Source organism: Apis mellifera, linkage group LG6 (assembly GCF_003254395.2).
Source record: "Apis mellifera strain DH4 linkage group LG6, Amel_HAv3.1, whole genome shotgun sequence".
Classification (NCBI taxonomy): domain Eukaryota; kingdom Metazoa; phylum Arthropoda; class Insecta; order Hymenoptera; family Apidae; genus Apis; species Apis mellifera.
In genome coordinates, this window is record NC_037643.1 from 16,144,528 (window position 1) to 16,164,239 (window position 19,712).

General features: G+C 24.7%; 3 protein-coding genes across 6 annotated transcripts in view; 2 read left to right on the plus strand and 1 right to left on the minus strand.

Annotated features, from left to right (window-relative positions):
- Positions 1-3,947: 3,947 nt before the first annotated feature.
- LOC100576838 (anionic trypsin-2) lies at positions 3,948-5,457 on the plus strand. 2 transcript variants are annotated; one of them, XM_006570931.3, is made up of 4 exons: positions 3,948-4,714; positions 4,859-4,921; positions 4,999-5,130; positions 5,203-5,457. In XM_006570931.3, the coding sequence occupies exons 2-4, from the start codon at positions 4,874-4,876 to the stop codon at positions 5,413-5,415; spliced, it is 393 nt and encodes a 130-aa protein (XP_006570994.1). In that variant the 5' UTR covers positions 3,948-4,714; positions 4,859-4,873; the 3' UTR covers positions 5,416-5,457. The 2 variants fall into 2 exon arrangements, with proteins under 2 accessions (XP_006570994.1, XP_006570995.1); XM_006570932.3 differs by having other exon boundaries at positions 3,948-4,463.
- Positions 5,458-7,210: 1,753 nt separating this feature from the next.
- On the plus strand, positions 7,211-9,930 carry LOC724658 (WD repeat-containing protein 74). Of its 2 annotated transcripts, none has more exons than XM_006570929.3 (8): positions 7,211-7,376; positions 7,576-7,737; positions 7,853-7,883; positions 7,956-8,262; positions 8,345-8,442; positions 8,521-8,722; positions 8,797-9,075; positions 9,177-9,930. In XM_006570929.3, the coding sequence occupies exons 1-8, from the start codon at positions 7,319-7,321 to the stop codon at positions 9,261-9,263; spliced, it is 1,224 nt and encodes a 407-aa protein (XP_006570992.2). In that variant the 5' UTR covers positions 7,211-7,318; the 3' UTR covers positions 9,264-9,930. The 2 variants fall into 2 exon arrangements, with proteins under 2 accessions (XP_006570992.2, XP_006570991.1); XM_006570928.3 differs by having other exon boundaries at positions 7,216-7,376; positions 7,576-7,723; positions 7,788-7,883.
- LOC724442 (serine-rich adhesin for platelets) overlaps positions 9,470-19,712 on the minus strand; it is a 97,545-nt gene continuing 87,302 nt past the window's right edge. For both annotated transcript variants that reach the window (XM_006570926.3, XM_016912683.2), the window contains exons 10-16: positions 13,967-14,104; positions 13,693-13,845; positions 13,416-13,594; positions 13,136-13,339; positions 12,898-13,044; positions 12,581-12,674; positions 9,470-12,502 (exon numbers count right to left, since the gene is read on the minus strand). In XM_006570926.3, coding sequence (XP_006570989.2) covers positions 12,222-12,502; positions 12,581-12,674; positions 12,898-13,044; positions 13,136-13,339; positions 13,416-13,594; positions 13,693-13,845; positions 13,967-14,104 — 1,196 coding nt within the window. In that variant the 3' untranslated portion in view covers positions 9,470-12,221. The remainder of the gene's footprint in view (positions 12,503-12,580; positions 12,675-12,897; positions 13,045-13,135; positions 13,340-13,415; positions 13,595-13,692; positions 13,846-13,966; positions 14,105-19,712) is intronic.

The window sequence follows — 19,712 nt, forward strand, 5'->3', positions numbered from 1 at the left end:
TGGCTCTTAACCCTAAAATGGTAGCAGAGTATTGTCAATGTATACTGGATCTCGTGACCAACCGATTAGCGAAAAAATACTAGTGAAATGTTTGGTAGTTTGTTAACGAATTCTCATTGGTGCTTGGGTAAATATGATAAATACATATTGTGGTTATGGAATATTTGGGCGATCAATATGTTTTATTAATATTTCAAGATTTTTAACATTTTTGAACAAATGTTCAGTAATATTATATTAACAATATATATTGTTATATTGATTTTTATGTAATGTTGAGAAATTTGAAATATTGATATATATATATTGATATAATGTTGAAAAATTTGAAATATTGATATACAATTAATTGTCTGAACGCTTTAATTTATTCTATATAAATTTTTGGAAATAACTGGACGATTAATTTTACGTCATTTGATCAATTATTTAGGAAAAGTATCAAAGGAATTGTGGATAATCGATGATAAAAATTTTTTATAATTGTTCTTATTGCGCTGGAAAAGAGATGTGTTCAAGAGTTTGGATATTGAATTGTAACATATGAAATGGTTTTCTTGTAATATTAAGATAAAAAATATATTAATCGTTAATAAAAAAATATCTGATTAACTAAAATCAAGGAAATTTCTAGGGATCGAATTAGAATTCTAATAACATATACGTATGTATTGTTCAGATTTTTTGTATAGATTTTGATGCATTATTTTTTAGAGCTTATTAGAAAATATCAATGATGGTTCGGATGGAATAAAGAAGATTCGTGATCTTTGAAAATATTTCAAAGGCATCATGTTTAAATATATATGAAATACATATGTAAATATGTATACAATAATGTATACATATTGTATAATAAATATGAAATATAAATATATGTTCAACCATTGATATTAGATGCATAATAAAAATTAATTATCGATTTACGATAATTGCCTATAAATAGGATTTAGGAAAAAAACAAACGGATAGACTTTACGGAATAAATAAATAATAAAAGTAAAATAACAAATAAATATTGCGTATGTTACAATCCAATATAAGACAACATAAAACAGTTCCAATCTTAGGTAGCAAGTAATTAATTATTAAGTAATTATAATTCTAACTTCCTCTTTAAAACGTTAAAAAACTTCCATATAATAAGTCTTCATATTAAATAAGATTGATGAAATTCTGTTTTTAAACGTTCTCGATTAGAAAGGGAGGAATACCGCTCATTTTCTTTAATATTTTTTAATCACGCGATGGTAACACTTGCATCTCATATACAGTCTGAAGTTAGTCTCAAATCCATAGAAACGAGAACACAGAAATTGATTTCCTTTCAGTACTCGTCCTGCTAACGATTTTATAGGGATTAGTTAGTTCGATGATACGAAACGCGCGATAAATGACATCTATAGTTATTTTTTTATTAAAATTTTAGATAGATAAAACAACGTTTAAAATGAGGGGAGAGGGAGAGATTAAACAAATAAAAAAAAGAAAAAAAAAAGAAAAAAAAAGAAAAAATAGAATTCACTATTTCTTGTGTATTTTTATGCTACCATTTTACGGTCACAGGGCAATCTTCGCTCGTAGCGCTTTCATTGCTATCGTAGATACGTATGCTTTTAAAGTCTTCGAACGTGACAGATAATGACACTTTGGCGATATCATAGCTTGCCCAAAATTAACCGATTCGAGGTTATTTATGATTGATCTCGCCATATTTCCACCAGATAAAAGAATAGATTTCAAGAAAAAAATCCTAGAGATTTATTTTTGTCTCATAGATATTTTTTTTTTTATCATATTTTCGTTGAAATTTTTTTTTTCAAATAATTCTTCTATCTTTTTTAATATTTTAATTTTATTATATTTAATTTTAATTTTATTTTTTTTATTTTACTTTAGTATTTTTTATTTATAAATCTTTCTTTATTATTTGCAATAAATTATTCTATCTTTCTCTTTTTTATATCAAAAATAACGAATGATTTTTGGTTAATTAAATTTCTCAAATTATATTTGAGAAGGAATGGAATACTAATTGTGAAAGACGAACAATACGTATAATGCGTAAATGATGTCATTTACGGCGAGACAAATAACCTCTTGATCAAACCATTAATTTTGAACAAGCTATAATGAGATAAATTTCGCCATTAAATGCTATTCCAAATCGAATCAAGGCAATCGTTAATCTTTAGATTGCTAAATATGCAATCTAAAATAGAATATCTGTATTTCAGTCGAAACTTTAGTAAGAAGATATTTAAATATCGATGTTCGAATTTGACAAAACAATTCGAATAAATATCACTAAATAATTGACAAATTGTCGATTAAACTGTTGACTAGATTTCATGCATTTCGATTAAGGAATATTTCTTTTCGATTGATAAAATGATCTTAATTAATATAAAAATTATATTAATTTAATCGTAATGCATTAATTTAATTGTAATTTATATTTTTATATTGAAATCATATTGCTGGATGAATTAATAATTACTATATATATATATATATATATATATATATACTTAGATTAATAGATGGCGCTAATTTTTGTTTTGTCTTATTGCGCCCTCTTTTCTTTTTCAAGATCATATCGCGATGTATAATCGTGTGAGTTTGATCGTTCAAAGTGTCTAATATAAAAAAATAATTTAAAATATCAATTTAATAATTTATGTAAAAAAATTTTGCTCTCGTATAAATATAATTTAAATATACAATTTAATTTCTAGTTAACAGTCTAACGAGATTCAAAATTTATTTCTTCATCATATTCAGATTATTTCACATCAGCATACGTAATAATCTATATCAATCATATTAGCGATCACAGCAGTGAAAGGGTTAGCGACGTTAGATCTTATTAAAGTTTAACATAATCCAAACCGAGAATCAACAAAAAGACAAACAAAGCTACGAAAAGCGCGAAAAAAAAAAAGGAAAGTGAAATAAAAAGTGACAATGTAAATGCATTAATCATCTATCATCACTGTCTTTGTAATCGATTCATTCGTTTTTTTCATCAATTATTCGAGACATGTTTTTATTAATTTCTCGCGTGAACTCAGCTTTATCTCCACTTTGGAAACAAGGAATCAGTGGCCGCCCGTGATTAACCTATTAAATTGAATCGTTTTGTTGTTCTTGTGCCCATAAATTTTTGTGTGTGCGTTACGAAAAAAAAAATATATGTTAAAAAAGAAAAAGAAAAACTTTAAAAGAGATGAATTACATAAAAATTGTGAATTGTAATCGGGAAAATGATCCATGTAAATCGTTCATATAGACCTTTACCCAGAGGTAAATGGGTTGCCGAAAATCCACGCCTATTCTACGTAATTGCCGGAGCCACTTACGTGTACTTTCCAAGCTGGACTACTATACAAATGGAATTGGTAGACAGGACATTACCGCACAGGAATTTTAATTTCTCGAACATGCATCACGATATTGGATTGTTCAGGGTGACTATTATGTGTATATATAAACTCTATGTGGAAAATAAAATAAATAAAAAAGAGATAAAAAAAGACAGAAAAGGAAAGGGATATGAAGTGTTAATACGAAAGATCCTTAAACTCTATTTAATTTTTTTTCTTTCTATTTTCTTTTCTTTTTGCGTGTATATTCGTGCAATGCTTTTTCTCGAATCGAATTTTGAAATATATTGAAATTTCAGTAAAAAATATCACGAAAGAAGAAAGAAAGAAATCTGAATCTCTTGAAGATAAAATTTGAATCAATTCAAAATAGTTTATTTATTTATTTATTCTATTTATTTTTGATTTTAAAACATTTTTTTTATATCACTTGTTTTATATGCAAATTTTATTTGAAAATTGAGAATAAAAAAGAAAGATTAGATAAATATTATTCAATCGATAAATATCTTAGGTTATGTTAGATTAGATTAACTTTTTAATGAACAACAATCTTATATAAATCTTATGTAAATCTTAAAGCAAAATTTTCACAACTCATGATAATGACTTATTAACAAATGTAATTAAGAAATGAAAAGATCTTTTTTGTAAATTTTTGTAAAAGTTATCTTTCATTTTTACATTTGTTTTTACATTTTGGTTTAAACATTTCTTTCGCGAAAATAGAAATAGGAATAAACAAAATTAAAATTAATCAATTTTTAATTTTATCTTCAAGTTTCTTTCTTATTTCTTGTATTTATATGTAGCTTCAATTAGAGAATTAAACGAGAAAAGCATAATACGACGAGATAAAATTCAGGCAAAAAGCTTGAAATAAACGAAACATAGTCCCATCGATTTTCTCAATTATATTGTTCTGTTTATTTTTGCATTCAGCTCTCGCATCCCTTTTACATTAACTCGTTCGTGAAATTCGTCACCCTACCTACTGTCTATGACGCAAACATTTTCCAAACGTATCCCGATCCCTGTACTGCGGTTGGCTGGGGACGACACATTCCTGGATCCAATGTACGTAGTTAACCGCATCTAGTTATTTACTGTCATTCGCAAAAATTGTTCCATTGATTGACGAGAATAGAGACAATCCTTTCGAGTTTGCGATTGTATAGGGCGTGGAAAATGAATGGCATGGTGTTTTCAATGTGGTACAGATTACGTGAAAGAATGCAGAGTAAACAGTATACAGATGGTATATGTATATATGTACAGAGAGAGAGTTTAAAATTGGAACGAATTAATCCTTTTTGAACACTAGAAATGTAATAATATTTTATTATTTTATTATTTCTATTATTTATTTTGTATTTTATATTATATTATATCTTTTTTCTTATAATCTTTGTTTATTTATTATATTATTTATCGTAGTAATTCTCGTGATTATTTTCTTTTTAATATTAAAGAATTAATGAGAAATAATGTGCAGTGAAGAAATAAGCAGTGTAAAGAATATAAGAAAGATGTATGTACGTATAATTTATAAAAATTGTCTTTTAAATTGATATTTTTGATCATTTCAATTATGAGAATAAATTTTGTTTAGAAAGGAACGGGTACTTATCTTCGTCATGTCCATCTTCCGTTAATACCGCACGAAAAGTGTCCCGTTGAAGGAGTACATCCTAAGTTTCACTTATGTGCAGGTGTGCTAAAAGGTGGAAAAGATGCATGTCAAGTTTGTATTGTAATTTATGATCAATTTTATTTTGTATTTAAATGTTATACTTATGATTGAAAAATATTATAGGGTGATAGTGGTGGTCCATTATTATGCAAAGGAGTGCAAATTGGTATAATATCATGGGGTAAAGGTTGTGCTCGTCCTAATTCACCTGGTGTATATTGTCGATTAGATTTATACTTAGATTGGATAAATTCAACTATAAAAAGAAATAGTGCATATCAAATTGCTTCTAACATTAGTTGTATATTCGTTTTAATAATGCTTTTTATATTGTAAGATAGATGATTGAATATAAAATAAACTATATAAACAATAAAATAAAAGCAATATAAAAATATATAAAAAATGAAAAACGAAAATATTTTATCATGAAAATAATATTTATGTTATATAAATAATATCTGTAAATTGTTTTATATTTAAATTATGTTAATATCATTATTATTATTAATATCATTACTCTTTTCTATATTATTAGTATTAGCATAAATTTTATTATAATTATCTTACATTAATTAATAAAATTATTTTTAAAATTCAATTAAAAATATTTAAATTATGTTATTAATAATGTTTCTATTATATGTATTTAAATCTATTTCTAAATAATTAAATTATTTTAAAATACAGCAATTGCACGAAATATAAAATTTGGTTAATAAAAATTTTATATAGAATATAATATAATTTCATGTAAAGTTATTTAAAATTTCCAAAAACAAAAATTTTCATGAAATTTTATATGTTTATCCATGAAATATTTATTTATCAAATACTTTATCTGTTACAGCTATCATTTTTTTGGATTTTGAATTGTTTTTTCAATATTTTTTTTAATTTCAGAAATATTTACTTTTTATATACTTATCTTTTTCAATATAAGATGCTTTTTTTTTTACTAAATATTTAGTACTAAATATTTCAAAGATACTATATTCTGATATTATTAATTTTTTCGTAAATATGCATAAAAAATTTAAATATGTATATATTTTCAAATTTTTAAATTTAATATTTTTCATAATATTCATAATATACTTTTGTGTTAATCAAATATCGAAATCATCTTTTGAGTATATAAACTTCGTAGAGCAAGTGTAATCAAGAAAAAAAAATAATAGAGGGATAAAAATAAAATAAAAATTAGGAAATCAATGTCATCAAAGTATTGCAAATGAAACACATGTAGACACACATGTAAACACATGTAGAAAACAAATAGCAATGAAAAAAATAAAGATAAGATAGGAATTGATTATTAACGCCATCTATTGAATACTATAAAAACAATTTTAAATTTAAAATTTACATTTAAAATTTAATAAATACTAATTTTTCTAAAAATATTCAAGAGATGTTAAGTCTTATTATTTCTATCTTTCTTTTATTATTCTATCTTTTTTTGTGAATTTTACTTGCGCTCTAAAAATTCCTTAATTTTTATTCTATCTTCTTTTTCCATTATTATTTTCTTATTATTTATTTCTTTGTTTATATTTGCTCCGCAAAACGTAATAATTCTGATATTTCATTAATAATTAAAAATTGGTTAAAAAAGAAATAAAAATAAAGAAAGCTTGTAATTTTTATATGATTTTTTATAATAAAATTTTTTTAATTTTTATAAAATTTTCATGAAATCATCTTTTGTTATTTGTATAAATATTAATATTTACAACTTATATTAAAACTTAAATAAATTTACACTTAATAACATTATATTTAAATACATTTTTATTTAAAAATATCTCATAAATAGATATTATTTTCATTATTATGTTATAATAAAAAATACTAGCATTAAAATTATTTTTAGCTTAATTTTTAATTCGTAATTAATTCAACTTATACATAAGTCTACTGTCATGTATAATAATTAAAAAATTTATGAATATAATTATATGAAACATAGTACATATAACATTAGTTTTATGAAAAGTATATATATAATTATTTTTAAAATTCTTTTACTTTATCAACTTTTATGAATGAATTGAATATAATTTTTAAAAATATCGAACACTGACTGTAGGAATTCCATTTTAAATATGTATAGTTAATTGATTTATTTTGCACTTAAGCTATAGTCTATAGTAATCTATAGTAGTTTCGTCACGTGGTCACTTTTAATGTAGATATAAATAAAAACTCTTATTATTTGTAATTTATTTTTTTCAAAATGAGTGTAAAAGATAATTTTAACGTTTATGTTGGTGGTAAATCTGGAATTTTCAAAGGTAAAATATTATTATTGTATTAATATTGTATTGTTTTTTAGGTTAGGTTAATTTAATAAAGTACTATATATACTATATACTAATAATTAACCATAAAAAATTTTTTTGTTATATTTTTGATAATTTAATAATAATCATTTAATTGAAATGAATTAATTAATTTGAATTAATTAAAAACAATAATGCATTTTGTTGATAGGTGTAAAAATAGAAAAAGAAGAATATTTAATAGAAAACATACAAAATTTGATTTCCATAACAGATAATGATGAAGTTACATCAATGTCTTGGGGTGATGATGATGAAAGAGAAATTTTAATTGGCTGTGGAGTAAAAGATATTAGAAGGTTATATATAATGAGTAATTTATCAATTATATATAATTACAAACATTATAATTTTTTTTTGTAGTGTAAAAGTTTATGACTCGGGATGTTCAACATTTACATGTTCTTTTTTTTGCAATATTGGAACAGGAAAAATAACTGGCATATCCCGATATGATGAGTGAGTAATATTTCAAATAAATATTTCTGAAATAATATATCACTTAATTTTAATATAATATTTTATCCGCAGAGCAATTCTAACTGCTGTTAAATCAGGAGAAGTAAAATTATGGAGATTTAAAGAAGAAGATGGATTTATAATAAAAGCTGGTGAAAATTTAGATAAAATGCGTCATTCAAAAATAAATAAACATGTAATAGCAACTGGAGGTCAAGAACATGAATTAAAATTATTTGATATAGAAAGAAAAACTCGAATATTTCTAGAAAAAAATGTAGCTCATGATTGGTTACAGTTAAGAGTTCCTATTTGGATTTCTGATATAGATTTTCTTCCTCATACAGAACAAATTGTTACTGTTGGTAGATATGGTCATGTAAGATCCTGATTAATGCATAATTTCATTGTTTAAGCAATTAGTTAAGTATACATATTTTATATAAAAAAAATTTTTTAAGGTACGTTTGTATGATCCAAAAGTGCAAAGAAGACCAATTATAAATGTAGAAATGAAAGATGAAATATTAACGACTTTAAGTGTAGTACCACAACAGAAGTATATATAAAATGCATGTAAAAAAATATAATAATCTTTCTTTTAATGTAAATATAAAATATTTTCATTTAATTGCAGACAAATTATAGTAGGTACTGGTAAAGGTAAAATGAATCTCGTGGATCTAAGAAAACCAGCTAAAGTATTAAATACATATAAAGGATTTGTTGGAGGTGTAACTGGAATAGCTTGTAGTACAGTTGAACCTTATATAATTAGTGTTAGTTTAGATAGATATTTACGAATACACCATATTAATACAAAACAATTATTAAAAAAGGTAAAGTTTATTTTAATATCAAAGAATAATGTATTAAATTGTAATTCAATATATAATTTTATTCTTTATTGCAGATATATTTAACATCAAAAATATCATGTATGGTATTACGTTCAGATTTCTCATTTTCAAAGGATAACGAAAATAATGAACAAAGTATACAAAAATGTAATAAAAATATTGAAAATTTTGAAGTAAAAAAACAAGAAAATATACAAACCAATTTAGAGTATTCAGATTCAGAATACGATATGTTATTTGAAAAAATGCAAGTAATTAGTAACACAGAAGATAAAAAATTAATTGAAAAAAAACGAAAAAAGATTAATAAAAAAGATTTATCAGATGCAATTGTAAGTATATATATTTATCTTTTTTTTTTTATTTATTTTTTATTTATTAAAGACACGAATTAATGAAAATAAATTATTTTTTTTTATTTTTCAATATATAGATCTCTCATAAATCTGAACTAAAGAGAAAAGGAAAAGCAGAAAAATTGTCCAAGATAAAAAAGATAAAAATATTAAAATCAACATAATTATAAGTAAAATATTGATAATTAATTATCATGTGAATAATCATTTGACATTTAGATCTCACATAACAAAGAAAACTTTCTTATATTTTTATATATAAGTCTGTTTTTATAAATGATAAAAAATTATTTATATTAAATAAGAAATTTAAAACAAATCTCACGATATTCAAGGGAATAAGGCATAGAAAACATTACAAACACTGAAGTAAAATGTTTCATTTACGATGTATTTTGTCACTCAGCAATTCGTTTCTTTTTTTTCATTTGTACCTTACATGTACAAGGGACATGAATAATGCGCTAATAGCTTTTGCCCTGGATATACAGTACTGAGACGCGACTAAGTGTACTGCCTAATTTATTCGATTAATTCTTTATTGTACAATTTATTCTTAATACCTTGTCTATATATTGTTTTGGTTCACGAATGCAGCGTACACCGACTTCAATGGTTTTTAATCACTAATAATGTTTATTTTCTGTTAACTTGTAATTATATTAACTTGTGCCTTTGTTTGCAATAATAATATTGAAATCGGTTGCGCTGCAATATAGGCTACTGTAGATCTTTTTACGTCTAAAAACTAGAAAAAGTGAACGTGACAACTTGTAAAGTTGAAACGTATTTTGTACTAAAAGGAAACAATATATTCGCAGCTACAGCACACTAAATCTTATTCGGCTATAATCCTTTCAGCTGTACAAAAATCATTGTCCACTACGCCTCTTGTTAATTAATACTAACGTAAATTTTCTTTATCCTGACTCCGTTCTCATTTGAAATGGAATATTTATTCTTATCCCCATAAATGTAATCTAGGAATAACTTTACTAAATTACAGGCACTGTCCCCTTCAAGATTCAAATAGGTGATATTCATTCATATTTCTATAAACAAAATGGAACTTTGTGCCAAAAAGGGAAATATCCCTGACACAGAGGCCATTTATATATACAAATTTTCGCATAGATGTAACATTCCAAGATCTGTATAATTTATAATTCCATCTCTTTTTTCGTATAATAAGCGTAGAATGAAATCTGTTTCAAAATGAAACAGTTTTCAGCTTAAATCGTTTGTACAGGAATGCTTTCTGCCATTCATTTTATAATTTCTTATTTAATCATACAATGTTGAAAATCAATGAAAATCATATTTTACATAATTTTTAAATATAATTCAACATTGGTGCTTGTTTGTAATTTATATATGATATTATTAGTTTTATAAATATTTATAAGGATTGATTTTTTTCAGTGTTTAAAATAATTTCTTTTAATTAATTATAATTTGACTACATATGAAAATTAGCAATAATATAAAATGTAATTATAAAACTTTTCATCCATTATATTCTTCATGATATCAATTATATTTTCGTCAATAATAACATAGAGAATTTGGTCAAAAATTATATAAAAATTTTAACATTTGCTTATATTTCCATTTTCTTTCTCAAATGAAAATTTATGAATAATTTATTTATAAAAATTTCTTGTAAAACAAATACAAACATAGGAATATTTAAAAGAAATACTACTAAATAAAATTATATGTACACACAAATCTAAAATCAACTTGATGTGTTCGTAATTATTAATTATCATTTTGAAAGTACGAAACTTGAAGAATGTGCTGCAAATATTGTTATATACGTAAAACATTAATTAAAACAATCGGTATAACAATGGCAGCGCATATTAAGTGTAGAATTGTTATCATTCATTTTTATAGGCCCTTTAATACTTAATAATGTATTTTTGTCTTGTAAACGTTACTTTTTAAAAAAGATACATGAAATAATAATCTATAAATTCAACAATAGATAGTAATTTGATTTTATATAAGTATTGCTTTCCTGTACTGAAATATTTCATGAAGCTGATATAGAAATTACATAATAATACAATTAATTTCGAATATTTTTTTCTATTATACATATTTTATTGTTATTCATTGTATGCATACTACTTCCATTTGTTTGCTATATCAGAGTCAGCTGTTAATGCAAAATCAAAAGCACCATGTTTTTTCCTTTTTTTATTTTTTTGTAAAATATCACATGCTGTGCAATTGTTTAAAACAAAATCGTTTATTATGCACATCAGTTTCTAGTATTCAGACATCTAACGTGATAATTCACGGACAAGAAGCTACTTTTTTTATAGATAAGCATACAGGATATACATATTTAGATATTTGCTTAACACTATAGTATTTCGTTCCTGTCAGGAAAAGCGTGGAAGGCCTCTGTAAAAACGAGGTCCATATTTATGAATTATGGAGCACTCTTTAATATAGGGCTACTTTTATCATGTCGTCTGGACATTTTTCTACACTATTTGATGTAAATAAAGTAAATTACCTCATAATTTTTGATCTGAAATAAAATACAAAGATTTCAGTATAAGAAGGAGCATAGCAATATTATAAATCTAAAGGATGCAAGAAACCACTATTTTAAAAGTTCTATTGAAACATTCCCAGTATACGATTGAAGAAAGGGTGTATAGAATATTATACCCTGAGTAAATAATGGCGTAGCAATCGTTCCTGGCAAGAAGCTCGAACGTCTATGCTGAGTAGCATTTGTACCATAAAAAATTAAGCTTATCAATTATTATATATATATATATATAATATATATATATATATATATATATATGGAGCATCGCATTATCGTTTGTCGCGTCCAGTAAAATTCATTTCGTTATTCTCACATTCAGTGCGATTTCATTATTTCAAATAACAATTAATTTTGTGACGTAAATTGATTTAACGAGCAAAAAACAACATTTCGCATTTTACGTAAGTTCTTAAGCTTTGAACACACAAGCATCAAGAACAAACGAAAAATAAACTTAGTCGAACATTGCTTATTACTCTATAAAGTTCAATTTCAAAGTAAGTTGATTCACATTATATCATGCTTGATAGCATATTAAGATTAAATTGCCTCAATCTCCTCCCGATACGGTTACTTCTCTCCATGCTGATTCTTGAGATTGATTTACTAAACTTGACTGAGGTTCAGAAATATCTGATGCTACAGGACTCAGCGGTGGACTAGGTGTTGCAGGTGCTTCTTCAGATTGGTTCACTTCAGCTGTATCTTGTTCAGCTTCTGTTTCACCATCAGGAATTGAAGCCTCTGATTGCACAGAACTTGGAGCTTTTGATATAGAATCCTGTGCTCTTAACGATATAGAACTATCTTTATTGCTACTGCCATCTTCACCTAAATATGACATTTATTTATTGTTTCTTATGTACTTTTATTTTAAAAATGTATATAAGTTAAAATATATATTCTTACCACAAGGCCTAAGAACGAGGTAGAAGAGTAAGTCAGATAGAGAAATTATACCGATTACTTTATCATCATCATCAACCACTACTAACCTATGAACCTGCAATATTTTTATACATTTTACTTATTTGTTAATGTATAAAATTATAATAATATATAATAGTATATATTTACATATAATTATATCAAATTATTATAAAAATAACTAATAATATTATTAAAAGTATTATTAATAATAAAAAGTATATTATTATAAGTATATTAAAAAAAAACTAATAAAAAGTTTATATATATTATTTTTTTACAAAAAATAAAAACTGTACCTCTGCTCTAACAATTCTCTCCATAATAGTAAATAGTGTTTCATCTAATTTACAACTTTGAACTCCTTCAAACCATTCATTGCGGTGTTCATTTGCTTCTCTCAATGATACATCTAAATTATTATACGTTTTTTCTGCAGCTAAGTTCTATAAAAATATAAATTTAAAATATTATAAATGATTTCATCAAAAACCAAAATGTATTAATTAAGATTTATAAAATTACAACAACACTTACAATAACATCAAATTTTGAATATATATTAACCAATTTTCCTTCAGTATCAATAATTGGTAATGCAGAAACTCTCCTTTCAACAAATTTCTTTAATGCTAAAATTATGCTAGTTTCTTCTGTTGCTGTTTCTATATTTTCAAATGTACCTATCCTCAATTCTCTCAATGTTTTATTTGTGAAAGATGGTTTTGGTAACTCGTGTATCTATTATAATAATATAATATATTAATATATTAGTGTATTATATGTAGCATTTTTCTTATTATTATCTCATACTTACATAAAGGAAGAGGAACCTAAGAATTCGTTTGTGTGTCAAGATATAGAGAACATTTCCAGTATCTGGATCTATCACAGGCAAACGATGAATTCTATTTTGAATTAGAGTTTTAATAGCTTCATATAAAGATGCATCTGGACCAATGCTCACTAATGGATGAACTTGATCTTTTAACACTTCTAAAATATTAAAATTGACCAATTATATTATTTTGATACTTATTAAGTATATTATTAAATCTAAAATTTATAAGATTTTATCAAAGAAAAATATTTACTTCTCCATGTATCTAATTCATGTTCTTCTAATTCATCCATTGTTACAGATGGACTAGTATAGTACATCTGCAAGATTTTTATAAAATCTGTTATTGTTAGCATTCCAACAAATTCTTGTCTTGCACTGTCCCATAATGGTGCAGCTCTCACACCTGAAAATAAAATCAAACAAATTTTTTTTATATTATTGAAATTAATAGTAATTGAAATTGATAATCAAATAAAACAATAGCATTAAAATATATTATAATCCTGAATTAAATTTTAACTTACCATTATAAACGAGAGCAAAGAAGGCCTTTTTAACGAGGAGATGCGTATCGAAAACGACCAATTTGGCACTGGTCGGTATTAGGTCATAACATTTGTGAAATTTAAAGAACTTCACGAAAATTTGTGATTCGTCCTCCTCTGAAAGTCCAAACAGTTGACAGTAGAGTAATGCTTTCTGGTTGCGACGAAGCATCTTTTTTTATACGATGTCACAATGTTGTTACAATTAATATTTTTCAAATCACTTTTAAGTTTTATTATTACAGCAAATTATTTACTATTATTCTTAATCTATATAACAACAAATTGATGATTTATCATTTTTAAAAATACTTTAATTTTGATAATATTGATAGTCTACCTGTTAACCGCGTTTTTGATTACATTATGATAGGTTATGGTAACGAAATTCAACACTGAACGGCACAGCGCTATCTTTTCAAATATTATAATAAATATTTTAATGAAAATTCATTATTAAAATGAAATTTATAGAAATATACGAGAGTAATAGAAAAAAATGTAAGATAAAAATGTAAAATAAGAAAATTGCGTCGTACGTAAAATGTACACAAATCGATAAAACATGTACTGAACATTATATTTTAATATCACGAATAAAATGTAAAACAGTTTCTTTCATTTTTATCGTTTCATTCAGCTTCAAAGAGCAAATAGTAATTTTTTGGAGAACAATATATGTTTTAGAAATAAATATACAAACGAAATAGATACAAGAAAAAAAGAAAAGAATGAAAAAAGTAAAACTCTCAAACGCAAGTATACTCGATAAAAGAGAACAATAGGAAGAGAAAAAAAAAAAGGATAAAAAATGATGAGATGTATAAAAAAAACAATCACGAAACTGGAAATAACTGCAGCATCCATGTCAACAGAATGAAGTGTTGTTCAGTTACAACGATAAGTTAAAATGAATCTATACCAAATGAATCGAGAAAAATTTTAATTAAATTCGAACTACTCGAATTGCATCTATTCTTTAAGAATTTTATCTAAGAATTTTTTTCTGCCATAATAGTTTCTTTATCGTGCGAAAATAAACATGCAAATATATATACTATATAAAAAAATTTTAAATTAAAATTATGTTTAATGCATAATTGTTTTTTTTTTGTCATATTATTATCTTATCATATTTAATATAATTCTTTCATTAGGTTATTTATCAATTATTTCTAATGAATTATCTAATAATATAGAATCTAATTAATCTAATAATCTTTTTAACCTTCAAATATATTATATAGAATATATTATATATTAAGTTGTTAAATTGTGAATAATGATATAATATGAAGAGAGATACAAATTGGAGCTCATCATTTAAGATATTTTATCCTTTCATCTCATCATCGTTAATTATTGAAGTAATAAGTAGAATCAGACATCCAACGCAAGACACTTATATTACGCTTAAGAATTCAAATAATTTTCAGGAAGATGAGAATTCATTGAAAGCCTGTTCAGAATACTAAAACTATATTTTATATTTATTTTCTTATTATTTTAAGAATACAATTTTAACACTGTTAAAAAAAATGTAAAAATCTAATATTATAGATGTTGTATATATACATATTTATAAGCAATTAAGATAGTTGATTGATTCATTGGTGAATAAAAAAAAAATATATAATCTTGGAATTTACATATATGAAAAATATCAAGTAATAATACGTTTATTAATAGTTATGTATCGTAATAAATACAATGTTGAACGAAGAACGAAGAATTCAAGTTATGTACAAATGAGTCATTTAAAAAGAAAAATTAATCATTGTTTCATGATAAAACTTTCAAGGTTATTTTTTAAAATATCATAAAAGTTTACGATTAAGTTGTAAACAAAATTTCAAACAATAATTCTACAAATTCTATCGATAATTATTATTATTATTATAAATAAAATTCGTTTGAAAATTTTGAAATAATAAAAAATGTTTTCTAATAAAATATTTAAAATTATCGATCATATTTATTTTTTAACACTTATCAATTATATACATATATTATAAATTTATTAAAGAATAAAAAATAGAGTTTAAGAAATTTTAAATGAACAAAAGAGAAAATAATTCCTTTCTAATTTAAGATGATTTCTTTTTGTAGGAGGTAATTAAACAAATATATAACGCATCGATTACAAAACAATATTTCAAATGTATAAAGAATAAAAGGCCACTCGATCGAGAAATGGAAAAGAAATGAAAAAGAATGAATCCATTGAATCGTTCAAAAATTGATCAAAAACTATTGTAGTTACATAACGTGACAACTAGCAGTAAAAAAAAAAAAAAAAAAAAAAGAAAGAAAAAAAAGAAAAAGAAACGGTGACACGCGGTTTACGTAATTTTTATGTGAAATCTAGTCATCCATATTCCTTCATATTCTATGCGCTATTTCATAACGAATCACTCTCACAATCAACCTTGCGATTTCAATTCTTACGATTTTTCTTAGCATTGTAAGTCAATCTCATTAGATTTTGCTATATTGAAAAGGAATGTTATGCTGGAATGTTCTCTGGTTTTGCCTTTTCCGTACGAATGTCATCCAATTACCGACTGGAAATGCAATATCCCAATCTTGCTTCACTGTATCACTGACAGGAAAAGAAGCTAATGCGACGACACTGACTCGAATTGGATTATTGGAAAGTTGCAAAAATGTTAGGTTAGAATAATTAATTAGATGGAAATTTGGTTTAAATCTAACCTAAAAGAATAAGTATATTTAAATTTAGAAAAATAAATATACATTTATATTTACGACAGTTGTAATTATTGTTAATTTAATAGTTGTTTTTAATCTATGTAAATATGAAGCATTAAAATTCAAAGTTATATAATTTTCATCGTTAATTTAGCTTTTCATTATTACCGATCATTAAGTTGGCTAAATTAAAAATAATTTAATAATTAAATATTGTTGAATTTGTTATAAACATTCTTTGAAATTTTATATTTTCACGCAACTTTGAATCACGAAGAATTTTCATAGCTGTTCTATTAAATCATTCGGTTTAAAATAGATGTATAAACATATGTATGAATAATCATGAAACATTCATCAATATTTTCTATTGCAAAAATCTACTGATCGTTTATGATTAGTTACTAGAATCAGATCATTAGTCCAAATATTTATCATTAAGTTCATTACAATTATAATTATATTGTAATATATATTATATAAAAAATATTAGAATTAAAATAATTTTTCCATTCAAATTAAAACCAAAATTTGACAAAAGCATATTTTTAAATCCTATAGAGAATTAAAAATTAAGCAGGCTGAAAAAATATCAACGAAACTATATGATGAACCATGAATTTCTTAACAAAATACTAATATATTAATATTTTACAAATATTAATAGAGAAAATAACTTTTGCAATAAATAAATTAAATTTTTATCAAACAACTTTCTACATGAAACATATGAATGTAGCAACTGTTAGAGAAAATGTACAGAAATTTAAGACACTGATATAACCAAACTTAGGTTATAAACACACTAACGAAAACGAACGAATTTCGTGAACCAGTATTATAACTAGACGGACACATAGAGAAACATCCACTACACTGACTTCTGCACACTGCTTTCAAAGATCACGAAGCTACTGACCAATGAACAGTTTGTGCAGTTTGTTCGTCGTCGACATATAGCGAATATTGCGAACACACTTAATTGAGATAGTGATGGTGAATCGGCTCAGAAACATTGCTCAGTAATACTTATAGTTCTGTGTTATTCTAATTTAATAAAATAATTTTTCACATTATAAATTTTAAAATAAGATGTATATTTACTTAGATTTAGATTTAGCTCTTTAGATTTATTTTTAAATTAATTCTAGTTGAACGTAGTAAATTAGATTAGAATATAAATTTTAAAATAAGATATATATTTTGCTTTTTAGGATTCATTTTCAGATTAATCTTTCATCTAATTGAATTAGGTAAGAATATAAATTTTAAAATAAAATATGTATTGCTCTTTAGGTTTATTTTCAGATTAATTTTTGATCTAACTGAATGTAGCAAATTAGGTTAGATGTGTGCAAGAGAGTATTATATTGCTAAATTTAATTATAGATGAATTTGCGTTATAATTATAGGTAACTTAGAATCTATGCGCAGAGAATCTATATGCAAATAATTAAATTGAGCTGACTTTTTTTCTAGATTATTCTTATGATTATAAGAAATCAATGATTTTATTTAAAAGATTTTGATAATTACTTGAAAAATTACATTTTATTAAAATTAATATGAATATTGAAATTGACTCTACAGTAAAAGTTTCAAATTATTCATATGGAGAATAATTTTATTTTTAATACTTTTCAATAATTTTTTAATCTCCCGTTACAATTAAAATAAAAATTTTTCTACGAATATAAAAATATTAATACTAATAATAATAATTAATATAATCTTTCATATACATTGTAGATAAAATAAACTATTAATTTTTTTTAAATTCTGAATCATCTGTGTATTGACACAGACTCATTACTTATCTATTGCCAACGTTAAAAGATATCGATTTGTACACACATGTATATAAGTTATACTGGTCGAGAGATCGTTAACCTAACCACGTGAGAATATAAATCGACGACCCTGAAATGTTATGTTCAATTGCACTTTGTTCTTAAAATGGAATCACGTTGGTTCGACGGCCTGAACGGCGTCACTTTCCGGTTTTTCGTTTTGCGCTCACCAACATAACCTACAAAAGTCTCAATGGTAACTGTGTCACGGTTATTACGTCGATTCTCCGGCCAGGAAATTGACGTAATTCGAAGGTACCCTCAACGTTAAAATGATTTGCATGGGATCCCATTACGTTTTAATGGAATGACATTGTATCCCCCTTCCTTCCCCCATAGTTGGTACAATTTGTCGACGATTCCAATTAGCGAGATAAATCTTGTACCGATGTTTCTCGGTCCACCATGTTTTTTTTTTTTTTCCCCTAGTAATTGCTTTTCTTCGACATACTTATAAATTATTTTATAAAATAATAAAATTTTACAGGTATACAAGTTTAGTTTTTCAATTAAATTTTGTAATATATATTTGTTATTATTAAATATAATATATATATTAAATATAATGTAATATATATTTGTTACAAAAATGCAAACTCAGATTACAGAAGTTTTTGTCGATAATTTTCCTCTCGATTTTCAGTTTCAGACAATCGATAGCATAATTATTCACACGTAGTATAAAGTTCTCTGTATTTATAAATCTTTCTCTTTCTCAGAATCGGATAGAAGATTTTTTAAAAAAAAAAATGGGAAAGATGTCGAAAGATCGAAATACCTTTTTTTAGGATCCAAGCGAGCTCATCCTCGAGGGGTGGATTTTCCACTTCGAATTCTTTGATGAGGTGTTTCGAGTAAACAGGATCATCGTCCTCGCTCCACCAGCCAGTCGTGACCCTGGTCAATGTGGCACGGACTCCCTTAGCATTCGAGTAATAATGCAGGGTCAGCATTATTTCCCATCGTCATTTCTCGTGACCGGACTATTGCCCTTATTATCGATTTTTTACGAGATAACATCGCCTCGAAAATTCGACCACTTGGATTATTCTGTCAAACGTTCATCTTGGTAATTTAAATCATCAACAAATTTTTTTCTATATACTTCAAAATTTTAATCGATTTACATTTTACATACTTCTTCTTCGCGTATATTTAGTTTT

What these genes read in the sequence shown, in the direction of transcription:
- LOC100576838 (XM_006570931.3), top strand. Translation starts at nt 4,874, where the DNA reads ATGTGCAGTGAAGAAATAAGCAGTGTAAAGAATATAAGAAAGATGTAT. An exon ending in AGAATATAAGAAAGATGTAT is followed by an intron (nt 4,922 to 4,998) that starts GTACGTATAATT and finishes AATTTTGTTTAG; the next exon opens with AAAGGAACGGGTACTTATCT. An exon ending in GTGGAAAAGATGCATGTCAA is followed by an intron (nt 5,131 to 5,202) that starts GTTTGTATTGTA and finishes AAAATATTATAG; the next exon opens with GGTGATAGTGGTGGTCCATT.
- LOC724658 (XM_006570928.3), top strand. Translation starts at nt 7,319, where the DNA reads ATGAGTGTAAAAGATAATTTTAACGTTTATGTTGGTGGTAAATCTGGA. An exon ending in TAAATCTGGAATTTTCAAAG is followed by an intron (nt 7,377 to 7,575) that starts GTAAAATATTAT and finishes TTTTGTTGATAG; the next exon opens with GTGTAAAAATAGAAAAAGAA. An exon ending in GGAGTAAAAGATATTAGAAG is followed by an intron (nt 7,724 to 7,787) that starts GTTATATATAAT and finishes TTTTTTTTGTAG; the next exon opens with TGTAAAAGTTTATGACTCGG.